The following is a 26,581-nucleotide window of genomic DNA, read 5'->3' as shown; positions in this document are numbered from 1 at the left end:
ATCTTCTGCCGTGATATGGTTAACACAGTAAGAAGTTTAACAACACCAGGTTAAAGTCCAACATGTTTATTTGGTAGCAAAAGCCACACAAGCTTTCGGAGCTCACGTGATATGGTTGCACAGGCAGCAGTTGCTTTCGGTATCCTACCAAGTAACCACTCTTCGTATGTAAGCCAAGACAGTGAGTGGAAGTCAGCTAGACGATGTGGGACATTACAATCAAATCCACCAATGGTCTCATTCATGTCAAAATATGTGCACTTCAGTAGAAATCAAAGTTCAGGAAACCCTGGATAATTTCAACACTAGTTTCCTTAGACTTGATCCTAGGTGAGATCATTGTTTAGCAGGAATAAAGCCTGTAACCTTCAGATTTGCATAGGGGGAAGTTTCTACTGTAAACCCATGAGAAATAATCTTTCAGAGGTTTAGGGTTTGGATGTAGTCCGTTAGAAATCTTCATAAATGGGCCAAGATAAATTTGCAACAATAGAGAAATTACACAGTAGTTCACAAACTGAAATAATTTCAGCTCTGCTCAGATCTAGAATCTTCAAGTAGTGGAGCTGGTACTCTGCATGTGGCAAGCCTTGCAAAGGATCTGCTTGTTCAGAGGGAAGCACCCTTTTTCGGTTGGGTCAGGCGATAAAAGAATTCCACATTTCTGTAACATAAGACCATATGGAGCACTTAATTCAGAGGCTGAGTATACAAGACATTTCAGAATATTCACTTGGTCATTATGTGTCAACTTCAGCAACCAGCCTCCTAATCCGATACATCCCAACACTAGTGATAGGGAGAATTGGGTAGATAGGACATTGACCTTTTGCCTCCTGGGACCTTGGTTCACATCCAAGCCAGACTGCTAAGCCAGAAGTCTCGGTTTTTGGATATAAAGACCCTGTGTGAAATAAACGAGTAATCTCAATCCAGTTCCTGCAGCACAATTGTCCCTAAATTAGCATTATCTGTATCAATCGTGCTTGGGGCAGACTAGGAGCCACACCCTGCATATGGCAATACTATACCTGATCTGGGAGTGCTTAATGCTAGCATTAGATGCCCGAACCATTTCATTTCTCAGAACCAAGATCCTTCACTTTGAGTGCAAAGCAAAGTGGATAATACCATTCCATCCAATTTGAAACATACCTTCTCTAACATTGCCCCTTAACCTCTAATCTATTCCTGCTGCTTCAATAAAACACCTCCATATTATAATGGTATTATGTATCACCTTGCAGTGCAGCTTATTGCTAATGTTAGGATATTAACTTCATTAATTTCACAAAGACAAGATACATGTCAGGTATTGTATAATAGTTCACACACAAAATAGTGCAGACAACACTCCAAATATTACAGCTTGTGCACACTTCACACTTTACATCCTCCAGATAGCAGTTTGCTGTCAGTATCCACACTTCATATCCATCTGCTATTATAATAGCATTATATTTGGAATAATGGATTTAAATATGGCATTGCCTTTGAGTGGCAAAGCCCAGAATGAAGAAAAAGCAGTGTGTACCAATTTTTGTTACTTGGAAGGTGTACAGTCAGCAACCTGTCCAGGAAGCAAGCAGCAAAGAACCTGTAGTTTGCCAAAGTCTCATGCATGATAACATGGATTAAGTAATTGGTAGTGCTTGATATGCATTATAGTATTTTGCTAACAACAAAATGATTAGCATATCTGAAGTTATTCTGCTTAGATCTTTCTCCATTCTTAAGGTAGATGTCCATCATTGCTGACGAGGAAGCTATGTGGCTGAGATGGCAGTTTCTAGTACTTGGAGGTTAGGTCCATAAGCATACACTTGCAAATAAACGATTTATTATCTGTTATGATTGGGTATCAGAGAAGGAAGCAGATGCTCCTGCTGCTCTAAACTTCCAAACCATTTTTCAGTTAGTACGTGTGTATCCTTACTACTGTTGGGAGTATGATGGCTCTACATTTTTATTTTAATGCTGTTCAGTAAGAATTCTTAGTGCTTGCTGTCCGTCAAGCAGGGGCCCAAACTTGTCGATTGTCCAATGAATAATTAATGACTATTCTTTGAGGCACAGTTAAAGGAGAGTGCTAACATATCTGATACGGCTGTGAACATTTAGAACATGGCCATTTGCCCCAGCTCTTTGCTTGAGCTAAAACTAACTCCACCATCTCACTTTCTCCCAAAGCTATGCATTTTCATCTGCTTCAGATCTTATCCAAATTTTCTTTAGAAGTCTCTACCTTAACCATTTCTTGTGCTGGAGCCTTCTGTACTTTAGTACCGTGCTATGTAAATAAATTTCTAACTTCTGTCCTCACTCCCTTAGCGACAATTTTAAATTGATGACTCTGCGAACTCCTCAACCAGCAATATGGTCTTTCAGTATTCTCATAAAGAACACGTTAACTTGCTTTTTCGCCTTCTCTACTCCAGTGTAAGTAATTCTAATATCTTGAGTTTCTCACCCATGGTGTCAACCTGTTGAATCTAAACTGCACACTCACTACCGCTTTCATGTCCTTCCGCCAATAGGGCAGCTGAAGCCACACAAAGTAGTCTCACAGGCCTAACCAATATATCATGCAAATTTATCATGACTTCTTTACTCTTGCACTCTGTTTCTATTTATAAAACTCAAATGCTGTTTCTAGTTGCATTTGTACTTTCAGGGAATTATGTATTTGAACTGGTAGGTCTCTTTGCTCATCAACATACAAGTATTTTTCCATTGTGTGTATAATCCCATCACAAAATTTATTACCTCATGCTTAATTAAATTATATCTTCCACGAAATGTCAATTCTCTAGCCTATCAATGTCCTCCTCAGCAACTGCCAATCCATCTATATTTGTATTTTAAATAATTTTAAATTACGGCCGCGATTCTCCCATCGCGACCTGCAACTTTTCTGTCAGTCGGCCTTGAACAGGGATTTGCGCATGCGTCAGGAGTGGCGGTCAGACCACGCTGGAAACCGGTGAGAAGGCAGGTAAGTAATTTAAATTTAACATGTTTTAAATATGTTTATTAGGTCATTATCGGGCCCACCCCGCCTGGAGTACTTCATTCTAGCGGGGTTCAGACTAGCTCCCCACGTTTGGGCAACTAGTGGGAGACCCTGCTGGAATGAAGGGGGGGCAAACGGGGCCCCCCCCCAGGGGGTTGGGTGGTGGGGGGATGGTGCCCCTGGCAGTGCCCAAGGGGCATCTTGGCACTGCCCACTGGGCAGGGCCTATTGTGGGTGGGGCCTAGGGGCGATCAGTGGGGGGTCCTGCTGCCACTGCAGACAGGATTGGTCTGGGATGGAGGAGGGCGTCTGACCTGGGGGGAGAATCGCCACTGCCAGGGGAGTTGGGCTGTGCATCGGGTCGCTCTGGGACGGGGAGGGTCAGGGCTGGCCCAGGAATTGCTGTGGGGGTCGTGATCGGGCCGTGGCGGGGGCTGGAGAAGCAGCATTGCAGTGGTCCCAGGCTGGCCAGTGATTGAGCTGGCCAGCAAACGGGGAGTCTGACAGATCGGGGGCCACTGCGCATGCGCAGAGTTCTAGAACTGTCAAACTCTGGTGCGAATAGGCCCCGCCTCCCTGAGTTTTTAATGAGATACACGACTGGGACCTCTGCAGTGCACAGGGTGTGGAGATTCAGGTGAGAAGCTGAACTGAGAAAACAGCCAGGATTTAGAACAGTTTTCCCGCCAGTTCAGCATTTTTGGGAGAATCGCCTCCTATATTTCCAATGTCCAAATTCAAATAATCTCTTTATATCAATATAAATCAAATATTAAAAAATCTATACACCAAAAACAAAAATAGATCGATCATTGGCCTTAAGCTATGCTATTTCCAATCAATGTCATTTGCTTTATCTCTGAACCAATTTTATCCATCCTGCTCCAATTCTCTTTGTACCATATGCTTGATCTTTTTTCTATCAAGCCTCCAGGTGACATTTTAGCAAACATCCTCTACAGATACTGCACTGCTCTTATCTATCCAGTTACCTAATCAAAATGTTAATACATTTAGTCATTTGGTAGTCGAGAACTTTCAGAAATATTAATGCATTTGAAAAATACAACTACTACTGGAGGACTTGAACCAAGGCATTCGTCTGGCAGCTCTAGAAATTAACTGAGTCAGACAGATATGCAGCATCCTAGATATTATTTATGGTTGAACAACCAGCCTTGCCTAACCTGACTCATTGTTGGAACATGAAATGGCATGGTGGGGCTGATATCCTTGCTACTCAAATCTAAATAATCCTATAAAAGAATAGCTTAATGGATAAAATGGCTCCAGCAAGATGAGCAACATATTGTTAATGTGCCTGGCAGCTGGTTAAACTCCAACACTATTCCTTCACACATTTGGAGATTCCTAAAACTTGACTTTTACAAACAACTCACATTTAGGTTTCATGGGCTAAGAGGTAGCTGATGTTTCCCTACATAGTGTCTTTGTGTTCAACATGTAAAAATAAACTGTGTATGGATTTCTCAGTAATTTTATTTGGAGAATCTTACGATGATGAGACAGAAATTCCTGTCAAAATAAAAAGCTGGGTATTGGTCATGGTGACTGGATTGTTGCAGAAACCTACCTGGTCCATGACTCTCCTTTAGAAAATGAATCTGCTCTTCTTACCTGGTCTGGCCCATGTGTCTAAACACCCAGAGCAACATGGTTAACTCTCAGCTGCCCTCTGAAATGGGCTAGCAAGCCATTCAGTTGTACCAAAAAGCTGCACCTTATCCAGGGCAATTAGGGGCAGTAAATGCCAGTCTGGTTGGCAAAGCCCACATCCCTTGAGCAAAATTTTAAAAAACTGAGGATGACGGCACAATATTGTTTATGCAGAAATGGTACAGCAACTTAAGCTGAGAGCAGATGCTCTGTTCAGCGCTGTGTAGCTCTGCCAAAAGCTTTGCAAAGACATCGTTTCGCCTCACCAATTAGCTGCATTGAATGTCGTGAAATTGCATGATTGCTGTATTTGCATGGTCAATGCAAACTAGAATTACTGCAAAGTTGTCTCATCATAAACACAAGTACCTTACTGACAACACAATAATGGTTAATAAATACCAGTTAACCTCTGGCATTGAAAATTAATCATTCTTCAGACATTAATGGTTGAACATTTTCACATTTTGAAAATGTTTACACTTTGGTCTCGCTTACTCTTTCCAATATTTCCCCCTCTTTATTTTGCACAGGATTTGACGTTGAATTTATACATTCATTTCTTTCTCTGTTCATTTCTTAGTCCTTCAACCTGTTTAGGATGTATACGGTTTGTTGTCCTGTTCCTCTTGCTGTGCTGTTAGCTTGCACTTTCAATCATTCACAATACAAAAGATTAACAATCCTAAATGTGCATAAACATGTCTAATAGTGGACAGCTTTTAGATGCACTGGACAGCAAACTCTGAGTGAATGGTCAAATGGAACTTGCTACCACGCAGCATATCGGTCAAAGTTAGAGCAAAGGACAGCAATCTACTTCAGCAATTCTGTTATATTAATGGAATGAAAAATGGTTGACTATTTGTGTTTCTCTTGTAAGAAATGCCTTCCTGCTTACACTTGAAATGCTAGTTCTTGAACAATGGTTAATTCATGAGGAGAGTCATCCAAAAAAAGTATACAGTGTTAGAACTATCTAAAGTTTTACCTTCAACTGTGACAAGAGTATACCTCGTGTTGTTTACTAATACAAAGAGAATTTAAATGGATTGGTAGGATTTTAAAACTTTATTTTTTTTTTACAGAAATTGTCAACATGTTGATAATAGGGTGAAACTTGGCAGCAGAGTAAGACAATCCAATGGGCTGATCAATGGTCTGAATGTACATGGAAAAGCCTACTTAAGTGAATGTCGGTTAAATAAGCTGACTTTTAGAATTCCAATCCTTTTGTCATTAACTCAATTTTAAATATGATTGAATTTAATAAGTGTGACTCCATTCACTGTATATAGGAGTCTAAGAGGAACAGTACATTCCAAAGGGGAGTTTAGCAAGAGATTGTTATTAAGGGAGGAGTATTGGTTAGGAACTGGGGAGAACTCTCCTGCTCTTATTCAAAACAGTGATGTGAAACACACACAATATGGATGTGAATAGGATATTTAGCCCCTTGGGTCTGTTTTATCAGTCAATCAGATTATGGCTGACCAGTGACCTATTTCCATTTAGAAGCCTTTGCCCCTTATCCCTGTTGCATTTGATAGATTTTTGCTAACCTGTCTCAGATTTGAAATTAGCAATTGACCTAGTATCAATTGTTGTTTGTGGAAGGATTCCAAACATCCACTGCCTTTTGCAGGTATAAGTGTTTTCCTGAAAGATCTTGGCTGGAATTCTCTGAACCTAGCCTGCGACTGGGATTCTCCAGTCCCACTGCAGTGAATGGAGATTTGGCTGACTGCCAAATTATCCATTCTCGCTGGCAGCAGGGGTGGGGCATACAACATCGGAGAATTCTGGTCTTCACTTTAATTTTAAGGCTCTGTTCCTTAATCGTAGTGTGCCTAACTATGGGATCTTTTCCATCAACCCTATAGGACAGACGTGGTAGAATGCCACATGTGAAATTTGGCACCTCTGACCGCCTCCTACAGTAAAATGGCAACCTAGATTTTGTGCTCATTTCTCTGTAATGGGACTTGAACACAACCGGAGCGATTTTTCCATCTGGCTCATGGCAGGCAGGAGCCAAAAGTCAGAAACCCACCGGCATAAAAACAATTAAGTCTCCCAATGGCTAGTCGGCTCTCCTGTTACTTGGTTGCATGAACACTATTCTCATCTCATGAATGCTCATTAAAACTGCTGATCGCCAAAATCTCGCCAGGCCTTCCAATCTTGTGTCACGCAAAAGGGCGAAATCATGTCAGCATCAGATCTTTTTGAAGAAGAGTGACATGCACAAGGTGGATCTCAGGTCACTTGAGACTTTGAGGTGAGCGCAAGGTACATATCCTACTTGCTGTAGCATATTGCCACTCCTATTATGCTGAATGCCACTCTGCTGGGGCAGACTAATTTGTGCCCTCCATAAGCACCAGCTCAGCATGGAACTGGGCAGCATTGTGCTGCCGGACTCATGGACCCTGCATTCCCAACAGTCCAAAAGTTCGACGGGATGAGTGTGCTGATGAGGACAAGGGGCCAATGTGGAAGGAGGCCTGAGCAAGGTCAGGGGATGGGGGTGAGAGGCAGGTAGATGTGCAAGGAGATGGATGTAGATGACTAACGATGGAAGACAAAAGTGAAGACCAAGGGGAGGGAAGCTGGACCCTGACAAGGCTGCATGTAATGCTCACAAACAAGGGGGTCAAATGGATGTTACAGAAAGAGTTTGCACAATAACTCTAGATGGCGTGGGTGTAGGTCCATGTGAAGCATAGGCATCTCGCAGGTGATGGGATGATTTCGGGGGGGAAGGATGGTTGAACCAAGGTGCAGATTTCTTCTTGAGACTGATAGCCTTTTGTCTCTGGATTCTGGACATCCTGCATGGTCCTGTGAGGACCGGCAGGCTGGAGAGAATGATACGAGTGTGCTGGACTGGCATTTACATATGATGCCCAGATCTTCAAACCTGCTAGCTGACGGCTAGGTGATTTGGAGGGGAACAGGCCTGTGCAGAAGCAATGACCTTCCAAGCGCAGAATCTGGTTTGGGATCCTGCCATTCTGATCAGTGGGAAAAACACCACCAGAACCACCCACCACTGTGTTTAGTCTCTTTGATTCTGCCCAACTTCCTGTCTCAAAGGGGAAAGTAAAAGCAATGACGACTGGCACCCTAGGCTGAAATGTGAGGTATTAAAGTTGGTATTGCAAATAGCTAAGTCTGATCCTGCCTTCGACTGACATCCATATTCCAACAGGAGATTCTAGAATGTGATTGGGAACAGAAATATGGTTTTTTTTCCCTTCCTGAACTCCTGAGGCCTATTGTATAGCGCTAACAGTGTATCATCCAACTCTGCAGACTGGTGACGGAACCTGGGACTTTCCTGGTCTGTATGACTCATTGCCACGTGTGCTGTGTTTATTCACTGAACTCTTGCAATTTTTGCACTTTGAGCCCTAGATGTTTAGCTGATACTGCACCTCCTCATGTGACATTGACTTCAATCCAAGGGTTGCTGTGCACTCATTTGAATTGATTAATCAGTGCAGACTGAGCAAAGACTACTAATGCATAACAAATTACACAAGCAAGGTTTAGCAATGCATAAATGCTGCAAGTGAGTTGGCAACCACCAGTTTTTAAAAAAATAAACCTGTATTTATGTGGAACTTTCTCACATTTAATTGTGAAAGAGATTTTTCAATAGTTTGAAATGCATTTACTATTGTTTTATAGGCAAATGCAACAGCCGTTCTGTGACAGCAAAGTTCCTGACACGAGTTGATTGACCAACAGCAAATTTGTTTTTGGCAGTGTTATCGAGAGAGGAATTTTAGTCAGGACTTTGTGTCCCTCTTCAAATAGTATTGGTGATAAAGTCCATCTGAACAGGCAGTTACAAGCATACAAATTAGGAGTAGGCCACTTGGCCTCTCGAGCTTGCACTGCCATTCAATAAGATCATGACTGATCTGATTGTAACTGCAACCCCTGTTCTCACCTACCCCTGATAACCTTTCACCCTTGTTAATCAAGAATCTTTGAGCTCTGCCTTATTATTCAAAGACTCTGCTTCCACTGACTTTGGAGGAAGAGATTTCCAGAGAGTAACAACACAGAGAAAAGAAATCCTTATCTTAAATGAACAGCCCCTTATTTTTAAACAGTGACCCCTAGTTCTAGATTCTCCAACAAGAGGAAACATCGTCTCCACATCCACCCTATCAATACTCCTCAGGATCGTAAAGGTTTTGATCAAGTCACCTCTTTTAAACTCTCGGGGGATACAAAACTAACCCCTCTAACATTTCCTCATAAGACAACCTGCCCATTCCTGGTATTGGTCTAGTAAACCTTTTCTGAACTGCTTCTAATGCATTTACGTCTTTGCTTAAGTAAGAAAACCAATACAGTACACATGTGGAATGGTTCATCTGAAGAATACCATTTCCACCAAGACAGCATCCACATGGACATCAGCCTAGATTACAGGAATGAATTTGCTGCACGAGTTCTCCAGAATGTCTGCTGAAAATTTGTGACGAGAGCCTACAAATGGCATAAATACAGTTTGCATTATTTTTGCAGGGCTTCTGTAGCTCCTGTACCAAAGTTGTAGTGGATGAGCAGGAGAATTCCTACAAAATGAATCCTGTACTTGCCTAAGCTCTAATATGGCTCAAACACATAACTTCCTGATTTGAAGGCGACAGCCAAGCTAACATTTTTAATTTTTATGTCCTCCTCTTCACATTTATTTCCATATTGCAGTTGAGGCAGTTTTACTCTGTGATGTTGACACAAAGATTGCACCACCCCAACATTGGGGAGATAAAATTGTACTAAATCCTCTTCTTTAACAGCACATAAATATGGATTATGAACAACATGGATTAAAAAAAACACCCAGTGTGTCTCACAATACAGACAGCCAGAAAATTTGACCCAGTCAGAATTATTGCTGTCCTTCGCTAGTAAATTTGAAGGGACAAAAGACAGCATCATAAAGATCACTTTCTCCAGGGTTGTACCAGTGACTGTGAAACTATAGAGAGGGTTGTAAGCTATTCAACTTTCTGGGGTCATCACAGCTTGGCCTGATCCGGTCTTCCTTTAATCCTAATACACTGGAGAGTGACCAGAGTGGGAACTGATGTTTTCCTTTCCAAGTGTTATAGTGCCTCCAACCACAGCTTCAGCTGAGACTAACTATCAACACAGAGAGGAAATCAAAGCTGGTGCCTTCAAGGTTTGTCCAGCTCAGTTACTCAGCCACATAACCAACATATCCAGTTCTAGGTGTGCTGTGAAATAATGAAAATAAGCATTCAAATGCAGAATCTCTTTCTTTGAATACAGATTCTCACCTCACATCTATAGCAGTTGACATGAAAATGGAGTCCGAACAGTTCAATGTTGAGGCATTCCTCCTTTGCAGCTTCTGGTATAATTGGCATTTTACAGACAGAACATTGTGGAGCATATTGCCTGTGGATTCAAGAAACAAACATCAGAAAGTGCACAGGTTTTAATCACAATGATTGTTTCTGGAAATAACTAGCAATATTTGAAGAAGGCAGTTTATTTCACCCCACTAATTTTCTCCCAAGCTCAACCAAAAGTGCTGACTTGGGAAACAGTTCTACATGCACAGAAAGCCATTTGGGATCTTGACACAAACATCTAGACCTAGATATTGTGCATCAGCAAATTATTTTGCTCAAGAGACAAACCTGATGCTGCCTTCGCTCAATATCGACAAATATAAACTTTCCATCTGATCAGGATCCACTGGTTATTCTTTCCCTTCCTAGCCAGAGAGCTGAGTCCATTTGTAACACCTCACTTCCACCGCCGAGAATCTTGTCATCTGCATTGCTCAGCTGCACACATGATTGTTGATTTATCATCTGAGCCATCAGTAAGATTGTTTTATTCAATCCCAGGACATGGGTGTTGCTGGTTGGCCAGCATTTTTTGCACAACCCTAGTTGCCAGAGGGCAGTTGAGAGTCAACAACATTGTTGTGGCTCTGGAGTCACATGTAGGCCAGACCAGGTAAGGAAGGCAGATTTCCTTCCCTAAAGGACGTTAGTGAACCAGATGGGTTTTCCATCAATCAACAATGGTTTCATGGTCATCAGTAGATTTTGTTATTGAATTCAAATTCCACCATCTGCTGCGGCAGGATTCGAACCTACACCCCCAGAACATTAGCTGAGTTTCTGGATTAATAGTCCAGCGATAATACCACTGGGCCATCGCCTCCCCGAGAAATAACTTTTAATAACTTTCCTATTTTAGGTCCAAGCATGAAGGACTGAGGGAATCCACATGTGAGTTATCCACGTGAGAACTGGGTCCAACATGTATGTGGAAGTACAAGTTGTTGCCGTCCCCAAGCCAGTCACCAACATATTAGGTGACTCCTGCGCAGAATGAAAAAAAACTAAAAACGGAAAAATAATTACGCTTGTCCAAGCTGTTTCCTCCTATCGGATGGTGGAAATCTATTCATGGTGTCATCTTTACTTTTGAACATTATCTGGATTTTGAAAAGCACATGGACCACTTGGTGCTAATCTATTCCAGTTATTTTGAATGACATACAGCAAGAACTGTTCAATAATTGGGCAAGTTTTGGTCATAAAATCCTATTAATAATTTGCAGCCAGTCAACATGGAGAACCCAATTTGTGATTGGTCTGAGCAGCAGTTCCAAAATACAACAGTGCCACATGCTGATTGAAGATAGTGTTGCAGTCTAGTGCAAGATTCCCAATGAAAACTGATAATATTTTGAGTCACCTTGAATATTAAAAGGCAACACAGCCATTATTTACTGCTCTGACCTTTCCTGAATGCCTTCAATAAGACCACATTGGTTTTGTGAAAATGGCAAGTAAAGGAGCAATCTTTTAATCACGTTTTCCCTTTGACTGCAAGGCTGATACCAGTAAATTCTTCATACCTAGGGCAGTCAGCACCTGGAATGGACTTTTGGGCAGAGATGAAGGCAGAAACCCTGGATGTCATTACAAAACAGGTAGGTGCAGTAATGGCCTGACTGAAGGAAAAGTTCTTCAGAATTAATATGTCACAGCAGAGCCTGATTCAGCCATCATTAAATGTACATTGCCATATACTTTAAAGCAGGGATCACTGAATTTTTCTCTTAATGGGGATGCTGAGGCTAACTAACTATAGCATCTGATTGCTTTCCTGACAAACCCTGCTCAGAGCAGGGATTGAGATCAGCACCATACCACATTGTAAATTTATTCACCAAACCAGGGAGTGTACAAGAGATTTTAATTAATTTTGCAGTACCTCAGTTAGGCATGAGTGTACCTGTGATTGACTCGGGAGCTGAGAATCTACACAAAGCCCTTGCTGAAACATTGTACAGGAATGCTGGAACCATACCTCTGGAAGTCTTCGAGACAGTGAATCTCACTGTCCTGGTTCACTCCAAAACGCTCACTTCCAATGAGCCGGTTACAGACAACACATGTGAAACACTCAGGATGGAAAGCCTTGTCCATGGCTCTTATAATCTGGTCCAGTATTGGTTTTCTGCACTTGCTGCATTTCTCCAAGGTGTCCTGCAGTTTAAAGAGGCGCAAAGGACTCAGTAAGCACACTACGAGATAGAAGGATATTGATGCATGATGTTGTGCACATTGTAACAGATTAGGCAACTTTGCTGAGAGTTTTTATTAAACTTTTTTTTCCCTTTCTTGAAGGATGACACTTGGTGGGAAGACATAGAAAGAAAGACCTTATAAGAACATAAGAACTAGGAGCAGGAATAGGCTATCTAGCCCCTCGAGCCTGCTTGCCATTCAATGTCATGGCTGATCTTTTCGTGGACTCAGGTCCACTCACTATAACTTTAGTTCCTTTACTGTTCAAAAATGTATCTATCCTTGCCTTAAAAACATTCAATGGAGGTAGCCTCAACTGCTTCACTGGGCAGGGAATTCCACAGATTCACAACTCTTTGGATGAAGAAGTTCCTCCTCAACTCAGTCTAAATCTGCTCCCCCTTATTTTGAGGCCATGCCCCCTAGTTCTAGTTTCACCTGCCAGTGGAAACAACTTCCCTGCTTCTATCTTATTTATTCCCTTCATAATCTTATATGTTTCTATAAGATCTCCGCTCATTCTTCTGAATTCCAATGAGTATAGCCCAGTCCACTCAGTCTCCCCTCATAATGGGAAGGATAGTCACCATATCTGCATAATGCATATCCCAATTTGACCTCTGCACGTTCATATTGGAACTAACTGGATACTTCACCTTGCTGAGCTGATTGAACGGGAGATATTTTGAGAAAAAATAAAATTTCTGTTCCCCATAGTTATGAGGGAGGAAAGATTTGGTTGCTGGGGAACCTAGGGTTGAAGATAAGATGAACATCTGGGATATGCTACCACCAGTCTATCTTCAAGAGGGTTTCTACTATGGAAGAATGGCACAGTCAATTATAGTATCACATTGAGAGACTGGCAACCATTCTTGAAGGTCAGGGTAATTCTCTTATTCACATCTTGGTGTGTGTTAAAGTGTCCATTGAGTAAGAACAGAGTCAGGTATAGTAATGATGTGGCCATGGTCAAACAACATTCCAACACTATCATAAATGAGATAATCTGTGCTGTACTAGTCTGTGATTCTGCAAACTGTATCACAACAAGAATCAACGCCTTCCAGAAAGAAAGGGAGAAAAGCAGGAACTTTATAGAAAGAAAATAAGCTATTCCATATGAAAGAAATAGCAGCTATACCAGATAGCAGGAGTCGCAGTGAGGGTGGTCATTTATATTGTAATAAGTTTTTCCCACCAGTCCGCACTGACATTTTCTACACTTCAAGCAATCCTCGTGGAATATGTTATTCATGGCCACAACAGCGGGCATACTCGGTGGAACCAGCTGGTTGCAAAATGCACAGACATCTGAAAGAGGGAAAAAGCCATGAACACAGAGATTAGCACATCCCAACAAGATCATGATTCAGAAATTTAGTTTCAGTGCATCCCAGCATGACCATAACTCAGGGACTAGCATATCAAAGGCAGGTCTGGATTCCCACAGACTAGCCGGATCCTAATCAAACCAAAATTCATAGAGCATCACATTCCAGATAATTCAGGATTCTTAGGAACTTACAGGTCCCAATCTGGCCAAGACTCTCAGACACTAGCTGACCCCAGCCTCATCAGGAATTACACGGGCTCGGTAGGACACTCTCTAAGAAGGCAGTTGAAATAAGGTACCCAGTGTATCAGAAACCAAAGCTGAAAAATCCCAAGTTGCATACATTCTGTGGTTTTACATTTGCCTTTAGTTATCCAGGTCCCCCATGCTCTCACACTTCTCCCTCTATCTTTCAATTTCCTACTACTCTTTTAAAGCCCTCTTAACATCTATCACTTTTGTCAAGTTTTTGGTTATGCTACCTAACATCTTAACTTGACATAATTTATTCTCTTGCATCTCTATGAAGTCCTCCAATATGTTTTTCAATACTTTAATATGGCATATTAATGTTGCATATTAATATTGCATATTAATGTTGTTGCACCTGCTACCAAAGATCAGTGACTTTTCACCATAAATTGTGGACACAAGATTAAAATTCACATGCAAACACTCAATTAATACAAGTATTGAGATCATACACCCAATGACTGAGTCTATTAGCCATATCTCAAGTCTCAGTTGGTCATATCTGGCCAGTGACTAATTTATTGGTCACATTTGTCTAATGCTCTATATCATTGTGTGATTTCAAGAATAAATTAGATATAGTTCTTGGGGCTAAAGGGATCAGGATATTGAATTTGATGATCAGCTATGATCCAAATGAATGGTGGAGCAGGCTTGAAGGGCCAAATGGCCTACTCCTGCTTCTATTTTCTATGTTTCTACATACAGTATCCCCATTCAAAGTATAATTTACAAATTCACTGCAGCAATGTTATGAGATTCTTTCGGAGGATATTTGTTACAAGTTTTACCCAGTCCAGCCACCAAATTGGTAATTAATTCTGAGGTGTTGGCTTAAAGGTTTTCTAACTATTGAAACAAAATGCATGACAGTAGGTGACGAATAAGATAACAGAAGCAAGATATAAATTTGTGGACTGGCTGCATTCTGAACTCACCGTGCTGCAATCCCAGTAATACCTTAGAACCTGAAGGTGAATGCATTAAACGTCTATGTCAGGTAGGCCACCTACCTGACCCTGAATCTGGTAATTGATTCTGCTTGTCCTTCACCCTTTGAGTCAAGGAATTGTCCTGTTTGAATCCCACAAATGGATGCCTGTCAGATTTGGAGGATGCAGAGAATTCCTGGTAGAAAGAAGGAATTAATCAAAAACAGTGCGAGTTAAATCACCTAAGGGTGGCATGGTGGCAAGCACTGCTGCCTCACAGCGCCAGGAACCCAGGTTCGATTCCCGGCTTGGGTCATTGTCTGTGCGGAGTCTGCACGTTCTCCTCGTGTCTGTGTGGGTTTCCTCCGGGTGCTCCGGTTTCCTCCCACAGTCCGAAAGACGTGCTGGTCAGGTGCATTGATCATGCTAAATTCTCCCTCAGTGTACCCGAACAGGTGCCGGAGTGTGGTGACTAGGGGATTTTCACAGTGACTTCATTGCAGTGTTAATGTTAAGCCAACTTGTGACTAATAAATAAACTTTACTTTATAAACATTACTTATTTGAATCTGTTTTCTTTCAAGTTTTTCTCTCATCACCCGAAGATTGGAAATCAGGATTGTGCATGACTGTGAAGCCACTGGAGAGCATTCTGTGCTCACCGTCTGGGTTCACATATCAAAGGCTTGGAGGTCTCCAAGGATCTATGTCCTATTGAGATTCAGGAATTTCAAGATGGGAGGATGAAGAGGAATACTGAAGTGTGTTTGCTTCACCTACCTGCTGTTTTGGACCTGTTCCAACATATGGTTTCTGTAGCCTGCTTTGGTTGGAATGAGCTAAGGATGGGACTGGTCTCTCACAGGTTTGCAGAGGTGGAGGTGGAGGAAGTGGTAACTCATTGGAGTAAAAAGCATCTCTTGTGTTCTCTGAAGCAGGGGGAGGTGGTGGGGGCAAATCTGAAAAAAATAAAATCACAATAAGGGCTGTAAAGGGCAAAGTAGGACACAGGACACACCCATGCCAAGCTGCTGTGACACGCTGACTCTTCTCTCCCTCTCTTATATGCAGAGCTTCCATACCGGGCCAGGTGATAGATTTCACAATAGTGGTTCGATTTGACAAAGAATGTGTGTTTGTTTGTAGAAATGAAAGAAACTTAAAATACCAACAATTCCTTTTAGTTAATTTCTGAGATATCAAGTTTGGTATTTGACCTTACTCAGCGAACATGATTTTAACTGTTTGGAAAAACTGGATTAGCTCTTTTTCCATTTTCTCCCCTCCTCTTTGGAAACTGAGTAGGTTACCTATTTGGATGCCAGCTTACCTTTTGATTCTTCACCATAGGACTAATTTGAGGCAGCTTTGGCAGGATGCATGACCATGAAGCTATCACCGACAAGCCCACTCCAGCTAATGTCTTACATACAAGCAATTTACAGCAAGAACTGAATAATGATCAGGAAGGACCATAAATCCTGGTCAACTTTTCCTCTGCCGAGTATAGAGCTGCTGAGTGTTATGTACCAATCCTCCAAGCACCACTTTGAGAGATTGGCTAATTCAGCATTGCAAAGGAACTGCACTGGGACTTTTGTTGTCTCTGTGGTTCAGCAACATAACAAGTAATGCATTTCCCCTCATGTTGTTTGGTAGCCTTACAATCAAACCCTGAAGTGTCCTGTCCATGGTTTGCTTATTTTTGCCTGCTTCTCTACCATATTGCATCTCAAACAATCCCAATATACATAGTTGCAATGGCATCATTATTTCCAGCTACATGTCAGGAGCGGCACAGTGGCTAGCACTGCTGCCTCAGAGCTCCAGGGACCTGGATTCGATTCCCGGCTTGGGTCACTGTCTGTGTGGAGTTTGCACGTTCTCCCCGTGTCTGCGTGGGTTTCCTCCGGGTGCTCCAGTTTCCTCCCACAGTCCAAAGATGTGTGGGTTAGGTGCATTGGCCGTGCTAAATTGCCCCTTAGTGTCCTGGGATGCATAGGTTAGAGGGGTTAGAGGGATTAGCGGGGTAAACGTGTGAGATTACGGGGATAGGTGGGAATGTTGTCGGTGCAGACTCGATGGGCCGAATGGCCTCATTCTGCACTGTATGGTTTCTATGATTTCTAAGTCCAGAGAGCCCACGGTAATTTATAGCATTTAAGTCTGTCACTGTTGAGAAGCTCGTAACTGAACCGGACAAAGTTTCCTTCTTACCTTCATCAGCAGAAATAAAGGTTGATGGAATAGTCCCTACCATTCCTTTTACCCCCTTGTTTCCATATCCATTTGGATAGTTCCCAGGCTTGAGTGTTGATGGCACTGGTTTCTGATGTACACGATTGTCTGCCCTTGAGGGTTCAACAGAGTTGTATATCTTTGGAGTGTTGACTTTCCCAGGAATAGCAAGTTGAATGTAAACTGAAGAGACCTTCTTTGCCTGAGACATCATTCATGTATAATATCTGAAGGCACAAACAACACTGTGTGATACTAGATTATTAATGTGCATTCACCTGTCTGCAGTATCCAAGATAAAGTTTATTTATTAGTGTCACAAGTAGGCTTAGAACACTGCAATGAAGTTACTGTGAAAATCATTGTAGAGGTATTATAAAGAAATGGTGGTGTGAGCTGTAACTGGGAGAGGAATGTTGGTGCTACTGGAATATAAGAGTCAAGAGAGGAACTCAGAGAAACTAGCTTCTTTTAAGAATTTCAGAACAAACTCATGTGTGATAGTGCATGGTGTAGTGAATGAGCACTAGTATCATGCCCCAGAATAAAGGAATACAGGACCCTTTCCCCAATTCATCCAGGCATCTGTCAGGAAGCCTTGAGAGAAGCCAGTCTCTGCCCTTCCCAAGTCACACCCTCACTTTATGGTGGTTAATTTCATAGTGATATCAGTAGAAACCTGGGAGTGAGTCCCAACCTTTGATCTTTGATCAGCGATACTGACACTAATGTTTCCCCTGGCAACTTAAGAAAGGAAAAAAAATGGCATATCCTTGAGTGAATTGCAAACAATAATTCCGCCCAGGAGTGCAAACAGGACCTTTAAACACAGTGACTGCTGTAATTTACTTCATTGTGTTGAATTTGGGTTTACAATTTTGCTGCAAATACCAGAAAAATTCCTTGTAATGCATTTACTATGTCTGTAAACATAGCAACCAGATCTGGCTTCCCCCTCCCCCGCCCGCCCCCACCATGATATTTATGTTTTTACAGAAAATATGATTCCAAATCAATAGGAGTGTTTTAGTGGAAGTTGCTCAATGCAGGAGCTAAAGACAAAGTTTGCTGGGATAGGGTGTGTCCTTATCTCAACTGTTACTTAGGAATGAACTGTATCAAGGAAACTCTCACTTCCGGCAAGACTCAATGGGCAAATTTAAGTGATTGTACACCAGATTGTTGTGTCGCCATAAACTGAACCAGACCTTCGTGGCACCAGTTCAGATATATTTTGGTTTAAAGTGTCACATGGTAGGTACTGCAATTAAACACCATACTTGTGATGGTGAGGAACCAAACTGCCCTTTTCTCTCTACAAGATGTGATCAATTTGAAGGTCACAAGCTGCAGCCCTTGATACACAAACACAAATGCAACATTTTGTACCTCATGGTCCTTATTTCTTGACAACAAATGAGACTCAGGGTCAGTAGAAGTGGACCAAGGGATATGTGAGCTACATGGACATATTAGAAAATATTACAGTGTAATTAACCACAGATGTCAAACATCTACTAAATCTCTCAGTATAAGGGCCCACCCAGTATTGTACATACAGATTAGGAACACCCCAAGCCTAAATCCGGGTATGTGCCATGTTAGCTAATTGTAGTTGGAGTGGTGGTGAAAGGTTGTAACTGGACCGGTACTAGTTACAGGAAATAAATTGGCTAGGATTCTCACTTTTGATCAAAGTTGAGTGACTACTGCTGCAAGATGCATGTTTGTGGATATCAGCTGAGGGGAAGGTCCTAGCAACATTCACTGTTTCGGCTCATGTATGAAGAATAGCCATATGAATGGGGTGCCAGAGGATCGCTGGGGCCTGTGAAGCTATATCCCAGCAAGTGTCAGCACATTCAGCAAAGGGAGGTATAAAACATACACATTTGCTCCCCACAATCATATCATCGATTTCCAAATCTGCCTGAAAGTACCCCAGCATATAACATCCGAGATAACTATCCTACTGACTAAAGGACGTCGACAAATCCATTTCATTCACAGTTCACTGGAGCACTTACCAAAGGAAGAGCTTTGTTGTCTAAGGGTACAGCCTTGTTGGTTTTCTTCCACAAGCACACCTCCTTCAGAGCCTAGAGACTAAACTGCAGTGAGTCTGTACTGCTTCTGATCATCTCACTCCCTTACTCAAGGAAGTCTGACCGCCTACCTCTGCTTCACTTTACCATAAAAGGAAAATGAATTCCTGGGGCATTAGTACAGCAAACAGGAAGTTGCTCCCTAATCGTCCCACTCCACACAGACTAATTTCCATGCAGTCACACACTGTCATCATAAATACGTTACATGGTGGTTTTAAGATAAGATTAATTTATTTCAAAGTTGGTTGGCGGATGACATGTCTCTGACAAGAAATAGCCTGTCCTGCTGTTAGTTTTGCAAACTGTTCCAACTGAAGCATTTATTTGGTTATCAACTGAGAATGACTTCTATCCCAATTTAACTTTATGGCTAATTTTACTTAAAGGGGAGGAAGAATCTGAACTGAACCAGTCGCACAGAAAATTAACCTTCCACCCTCCCTAGGATTCTCTTTCCTTTAAATTGACTACCAGCTGGAGATGAGAAACAACAATTTGCTTAACCCTTTGAGTGCTGGAATCCCTTGCCAGCTGTTTTAAGAGACATTTTCCTATTGAGGTCAAGTCTTCAATTAGTTTCTTCAGAGGAACTTAGGAAATAGGAACCACAACAGGCCTTTTCTTAACTTTGTTTATGGGCTGTGGGCATCACCAGTATTTATTGCCCATCCATAATGGCCCTTGAGAAGGTAGTGGTGAGCTGTTTTCTTGAACCACTCCAGTCCATGCTGTTAGGGAGGGGATTCCAGGATTTTGACCCAGTGAGTGAAGGATTGGCAACGTATTTCCAAGTCAGGATGGTGAGTGACTTGGAGAGCAACGTCTAGATGGTGGTGTCCTTTTAGATGATAGCTGTCATGGGTTTGGAAGGTGCTGCCTAAGGAGCTTTGGTGAGTTCCTGCGATGCAATTCCCTATAGATGGTACACACTGCTGCCACTGTTCATCAGAGGTGAAAGAAGTGAATGTTTGTGGAAGGGATGCCAAATAAGCAGGCTGTTTTGACTTGGATGGTGTTGAACTTCGAGTGTTGTTGGAGCTGCACTCATCCAAGCAAGCCTGTTTCACCATTCAATTAGATCATGGCTGATCTTCTCAATGCCATTTTCCTCACACTATCCCCATGTCCTTTGATGTCTTTACTATAAGTCTATCAATCACAATGAACATACTCAATGACTAAACCTCCATAGTCCCCCAGGATAGAGAATTCCAAAGATTCACCATCCTTTGAGTGAAGAAATTCCTCCTTGTCTCAGGATAAAAGATAGGCCATTTAAGACTGTGTCCCCAGGTTCTAGATTCCCAGCCAGGGGAAACATCCTTCCTGCAACTACTTTGTCAAGTCCTGTTAGAATTGTGTACATTTCAATGAGATTGCCTCTTAATCTTCTAAACTCTAGGGAATACAGGCCCAGTTTCCTGAATCTCTCCTCACAGAACAATCCTACTATCCTAATGCAATAACTCAGGAAGCTCAACTGGAAAGGAGCAACAGTTATTGTTAAGCACAAATTAAAGCCTTACTTCATGTTGTACATACACAAGTCCCAAACAGGACAATAGTTCTTCAGACCTGTCCCAGTGTCAGCCTTATAAAGGGCTCAGGTGTTGAGTTCCACTTGGATAGGCCATTGCCTGTTACCAAGGGAACTCATATTCAATGAATTAGAGATTCCCCATGGAACTCATGGGGGTTATCACACCCAGGAATCAGTCTGGTGAACCTTTGTTGCACTCACTCCTTAGCAAGCATACCCTTCCTTAGGTATGAAGACAAAAACTGTACACAATACTCCAGGTGCAGTCTCACCAAGACTATACAATTGCAGCAAGATCTTTACTCCTGTACTCAAATCCTCTTGCAATAAAGCTCAAGGCCAATAGATCATTTGCCTTCCTAATTACTTGTTGCACCTGCCTGCTAGCTTTCAATGACTCATGAACAAGAACACCCAGGTCGTTTTAAACATCAACACTTACCAATCTCTCACCATTTAAAGCATACTCTGCGTTTCCTACCAAAGTGGAATTTCACATTGTGTTCCATCTTCCATGTTCTTTCTCATTCACCTATCCTGTCTAAATACCCCTGAAGCTTTCTAAGTCAAAACTCCTGAGGGGCAAAGCAAGAAAGTGGGGTTTAAGTACCATGCGATATCAGGAAAAGATTTTTCAACCAATATTTGCGAACTTTTCTCCCATTAAATTGGTGGTGTTAGGCTGCGGAAATGAAATATTTCAAGGGGGGTCAAAAATTCCACCACCCTTACCCTGAGAGCTGCTGAGCTGTATATTGTTTGGTAACAACATTGGCGGGAGATTTCTGTCACCAGTAATGCACGGACCTGGGGCCCAGGGTCACCAAGAGACCCAGACCACAGATAAATGATGTGGGAGTGAGGTCGTGGGGTGGGGATTGCAGTGGAGGGGAAGGTGGGGAGGAGATCAGCAGTATGAGTGGGGGAGCGCCTCTCAATGGGTCAACACCCCCCTTCCAAATGCCTGGCCCGTGATCAGTCATTGTGCCTCTGAATGAGATCCCTCCCCCTCCCCAGATGACACGGCTCACCTTTAAGGCTTCCTGCATTGTGAGTCTCCTGCCCGCACGCTGCTGGGTCAATAGCAGCAGCAGTGGGATGAGGCCCTTAAGTGGGCATCAATTGCCCGTTTAAGGGCCTCAATTGAAAGCGGGGTGGCATTAATCAGGGCAGAGGTAGAAAGGCAGCAGGTCCCCAAGTGCTTTCCCCTCATTCGGTTAAATCTTTCTGTCACCAAACTCTTGATATTGGGCATTAAATTCTGCCCTCAGTGGTCCAAGAGGAATTTGCAAGTCAACTGCAGCATATGTTACGTGAAGCATAAATTTCCCTCGACACTAATTCTCCACACCATTAAATACTACTCTACCAGCTAAAGCATAGATTACATACAAAGGCCGACCTCCTTCTACATTGTCCCATGAAGTACTCATGGGTCAGATACACAGAAGGATAGATACAGAGTGAAGATCACTCATACTATCTCAAGTATCAACCTCAACCTCAGAGGCTAGCATCAGTGTCCCATTTCCCATACCAGCCTTCCTTTGGGCCCCGCACCCGAAGTATGTCAGCTTTAGCTCAGCACTATCCCTCTCACTTCTGAGTCAGATAATTATAGTTCAAGCCTCACCACAGAGACATAAGTAAATACTCTTGCTGACACCAGTGTAGTACTGAGGAAGTGCCGTATTATTTTTTGGATGAAATGTTAAATGCAGGACTAGTCTTTCTTTTAAGGTAAATGCAAAAGACTATTGTTAGCCCTGGAGACCAAACCTTCATTTTTTTGCCTTATTTTAGTATCAAACTGAAATCCCAATTGAAGAAGAACTGAGTTGTTCTCCCGGTATCCTTGCTAACACTTATCCCTCAACCAACATTGACCAAAATTTGGTCACTTATCTCAGTGTTTTTTGTGAGACCTTGCAGTGTGCAAATTGGTTGCTGTGATTTCCTATTATTGTTGCAGTGCAGTGATTACACTTCTGAAATAATTAATTGGTCGTAAGGATCTTTGGGATGTCCTGAGGCTGTGAAAGTTTATTTTTTCTGAATGAGATTCCAAATTTAGTGTTGAATTTAGAATAGTTTTGTGTTCTGTCCTAGGAACTGGAGTCTGAGTGCCCCCAAACCCATGTCAACACAAGGGAGCCATTTTGGTGGCTGGGTTAGCTGGAAAAATTAGACAGATATATAATCACCCACCTAGTTTGATAATTACATTCAGAATAAATCATCAGATTGGAAGGTCAGGCAGTATCTGCGGAGAGATAAACAGAGATTTCATTTCAGGTTAATGAGTTTGCATCAGACCCCTGTCAGCTCGATAGACCAAACCCTTGTCCATGCCTCATTTCAATATCAAACCCAGGTATCCTTTTCTGCAGAAAAGCAGTAATAGGTGAATTTATGATTTGCCACTGTATTGCTCTAGATGTAAGTTTTGATTCAAAGCATCAATACTTTTGATCTCATAGAAGCATATCCTGAGTGTTATCACAGTAATAATATTTTCCTTCAGCAAAATTCTGGTGGCTGCAATGGAGTGTCTCCGATAGTTCCCACAAAGTAACAGGCATTGATCAGGAACATTCAATGACAGTATCCTTACCTGTTTTCTTTATATTCGGCAGAATGGCTAGTTTGAAACTGGCTGTCTCAGTGATATCCACCCAGTTCTCTGTCTTCCTTTAGTTCTCATCCATCCCAGTCTTGTGCCTCTCAGTGATTCCCCCGTTTTTCATTAACAGCAGCTCCTGGCCCTGTCTGTTCTGCTGTGGTCACATTAGAGAGATGTATTCTTTTCTGTTTCTGATCTGGTTGTGTTCATTGTCAGTGGTATCATAATTGTTCCGGTCACCATCTGCCCCTCATTGCTCTCTCTTTCTCTGGGCTACGTTGGTTCACTGATTCGCAGTGATGTGTGAGACATCCTATATCAACAGCTTATCCAAAAATCTATCATCTCAGCAATTAACTGTATCTCTGAGCATCCAAATGAGCTGATCTCTACAATTCCAGTTGGTGCTCACTGGAGCAATGACTTGTTATTTCTAGTCTTTTTGTTACAGTGACAGTACATTCAAAAGGCCAAAATAAAAGCAAAATCTAAACCTGCCCCAAAAGACAGACAACTTTTATACAGTCTTGTTTATACTTGTAGTGTCGTTGTATCAAAGCCACAGCTGCTAGGCCCTGTCTGTGGTTAATCAAAGCAATTTTTAAATTCTAATTAAATTTGAATGATATCAGACAAGCACAGGCAATAGCAAAGAAATAGTACATGATAATGAGAAATGAACAATGCCATTCAGCCCACTTTGATTTAACCCTGGAGTCTCCCAGTTAGCATCCAATTGTTGTTTAAATCATTTTAATGCTCTTTGCCTTCGTTATTTTATTTATTTTAGCTGTTGATAACAGCACTGTTTCCCCTGAATCAGAATTTCATGGGTTTGAATCCAACTCATGTGACGTGAGCATTTAATCTAGGTTGACACTTCACTGCAGCACTGAGGGAGTGTTGCATTATTGTAGGTGCTGTGTTTTAGATGAGCTATTAACCTAAACCATCTATTTATTAAAATGGATTTAAAAGATCTCCAATTTGAAGACAAACAGGGGAGTTGTCCCAGTTGATCATTATTCTTCAACCAAAACTACTAGATTAAATAGTCAGTTATCTTTTATGGGTAACACAGTGGTTAGCACTGCTGCCTCACAGCGCCAGAGACTCAAGTTCAATTCTGGCCTTGGGTGACTGGCTGTGTGGAATTTGCATGTTCTCCCCGTGTTTGCATGGGTTTCCTCCCACAGTCCTAACATGTGTAGGTTAGGTGGATTGGCCATGCTAAAAGCTAAATTGCCCCTTAGTGTGTGGATTAGGGGTATTAGTGGGGTAAATATGTGGGGTTACAGGGATTAGGTCTGAATGGGATGCTCTGTTGGAGAGTTGGTGCAGACTCGATGGGCCAAATGGCCTGCTTCTGCACTGTAGGATTTTTATAACTTCTATAACTCGAAATGTACTTTGTGGGACCAAGCTGATACTTGATACATGAAACTTGATATTGATCAGACAATCTAATCCTGTCTAGCTGGATTCCAAAACTGACACTCCCATGTCCCCAGCAGAATGAAAACCATTCACTTCATAAGGCATTTCATTATCTTTATACATTCCAGCCTAAAGTTGCTGACTCAGGCTGAGGTCGACTTCACGGAGTATGTGCACCTCCCAGTACCTCAACCAGGTGACTCTTCTTTTCACGAAGGCCTACACCTGGAGTGTCAGCAAGGGCACTACAGCAAAGTCCAATCTTACCCTTGCTAAGCACACTCAAGCACATGCCAGCATGGGTGACAGGGGTGAGCATTTGGGTGTGTGGGTTGGATATGTTCAGCTATTTGAGGTAAATGAAGATCCCAGACTTTCTTTTTTGCTGTTCTGGAGCTTTACTTTTACTTAGTTCACTGCGAGGCACATTTCTTCAAATTTACCCAGAAGTCTCATGATTAACAGTAACACGAGGAATGCAATCAGTAGCTTGATTTTTAAAAAAATCACTAATTACACTTTGCACACTGTATTTCTGAATATTAGCCCTGACATTTTGCCAGGATATTTCCCTGGCCTGGTCACCCTGATGCCGTCCCTGTTATTTTTAGATGCTGCAAACCGTCTCCTGATACTTGAGAGTCCAATTCCATCATAACAGCACAGAGCAGCTCAGCAACCAAACACATTTCACAGATCGTGGCCATTTCAAATGACAACTGAACAAAGCAATGATCATATGGTGAAGGAGGCCTATATAATGTCACAGGATTACATCAGGTACGTGACTGGTAGGACATCAAAACCTGCTCCCAGCGTGGCTACAGCAGCCCTGAGACATGCAGGAAATGACCTCCTGGAGAAATATCCCATCTTCTTCAAGCGATGGCCCCGGATTTTCAGGGAGGTTTGCGCTGACAATGCCTGCGACTATTTATTCACGATGCTGGATGAGCATTTCCAACCAGAGAAACCCTGGCAGAAGAAGGAACTGACCTGGAGTGGGATCCTTTCTATTTATGTCTTGGCTGGGCAGCTGGCCATATACTGTCAGAAAAATGGCATGGCGTCCGTGCTAGAGGAGCTGGAATTCAGAGTGGGACAGTACGTGGAGAGAAATGTGTGTCCAAAGATTAGAGAAAGTGGAGGATGGGTGAGTATGACAGGTTTTACATAGTGACCCTGAGGCAATGCAACCAAAATAGTTTAAATGCACTAACTGGCATGTAACTTACTGCCTAGCAACAGTGGTATTGTGAGAAGCTGCACCAATCAGAGTGTTAGTGGTTTGGTTAGTCTCCAGACGGGACTTTCCACCTTGATCCTGTCTGACTCCTAAAAAATGTGACATCCCACACTTCGCATGACCCCTAGGGGTGGCACGGTGGCTAGCACTGCTGCCTCCCAACGCCAGGGACTCAGGTTCAATTCCTGCCTTGGGTCACTGTCTGAGTGGAGTTTGCACATTCTTCCCATGTCTGCATGGGTTTCCTTCGGGTGCTCCGGTTTCCTCCCACAGTCAAAGATGTGTGGGTTATGTGGATTGGCTATGCTGAATTGCCCCTTACTGTCAGGGGGACGAGCTAGGGTAAATGCATGGGGTTATGGGGATAGGGCCTGGGTGGGATTGTGTTGACTCGATGGGCCGAATGGCCTCCTCCTGCATTGTAGGATTCTATGATCTATGATTTATCAGCAGCAAAGCAGGCAAAATCACTATTTTCAAAAGATTTGATCACTAGTTCTCAGTTTTTCAGTCATGGAACCAGATCACTGCTGTGACCTTCACAATAGTTCTTGTGTCTATCATGACCATGA

The 26,581-nt window shown here is 42.4% G+C and overlaps 2 protein-coding genes across 7 annotated transcripts in view; one reads left to right on the top strand and one right to left on the bottom strand.

Moving 5' to 3' along the window:
* bcl2l16 (BCL2 like 16) overlaps nt 1–26,581 on the top strand; it is a 42,428-nt gene that overhangs the window by 12,967 nt on the left and 2,880 nt on the right. For 2 of the 5 annotated variants that reach the window (XM_078239014.1, XM_078239012.1), the window contains exons 2-3: nt 11,626–11,696; nt 25,375–25,916. In XM_078239014.1, the coding sequence (XP_078095140.1) occupies nt 25,476–25,916 (441 nt within the window). In that variant the 5' untranslated portion in view covers nt 11,626–11,696; nt 25,375–25,475. Of the gene's footprint in view, nt 1–11,625; nt 11,697–12,396; nt 15,375–15,401; nt 15,435–25,374; nt 25,917–26,581 lie in introns of those variants that run through there. The other 3 variants (XR_013500545.1, XR_013500544.1, XM_078239013.1) reach the window with 3 other exon arrangements.
* Nucleotides 51–25,886, bottom strand: fblim1 (filamin binding LIM protein 1). Of its 2 annotated transcripts, XM_078239003.1 has the most exons (9): nt 25,760–25,886; nt 22,912–22,966; nt 17,035–17,282; nt 15,598–15,776; nt 14,899–15,013; nt 13,442–13,611; nt 12,077–12,255; nt 10,018–10,138; nt 51–664 (listed from the first exon to the last, which is right to left on the bottom strand). In XM_078239003.1, exons 3-9 carry the CDS (start codon nt 17,267–17,269, stop codon nt 554–556), a joined length of 1,110 nt encoding a protein of 369 aa, XP_078095129.1. In that variant the 5' UTR covers nt 17,270–17,282; nt 22,912–22,966; nt 25,760–25,886; the 3' UTR covers nt 51–553. The 2 variants fall into 2 exon arrangements, with proteins under 2 accessions (XP_078095129.1, XP_078095131.1); XM_078239005.1 differs by lacking the exons at nt 22,912–22,966; nt 25,760–25,886 and adding an exon at nt 19,083–19,560.

This window comes from Mustelus asterias, chromosome 22, assembly GCF_964213995.1.
Source record: "Mustelus asterias chromosome 22, sMusAst1.hap1.1, whole genome shotgun sequence".
In the NCBI taxonomy this organism is placed as follows: domain Eukaryota; kingdom Metazoa; phylum Chordata; class Chondrichthyes; order Carcharhiniformes; family Triakidae; genus Mustelus; species Mustelus asterias.
This window is presented reverse-complemented; position numbering and strand designations above follow the sequence as displayed.

Excerpts from the sequence above, each read along its gene's own strand:
- fblim1 (XM_078239003.1), bottom strand. The coding sequence starts at position 17,269 with ATGATGTCTCAGGCAAAGAAGGTCTCTTCAGTTTACATTCAACTTGCT. Across the intron at positions 15,777-17,034 it reads CTTTATTTCTGCTGATGAAG|ATTTGCCCCCACCACCTCCC; the intron begins GTAAGAAGGAAA and ends TATTTTTTTCAG. Across the intron at positions 10,139-12,076 it reads TGTCTCGAAGACTTCCAGAG|GCAATATGCTCCACAATGTT; the intron begins GTATGGTTCCAG and ends TTGAATCCACAG.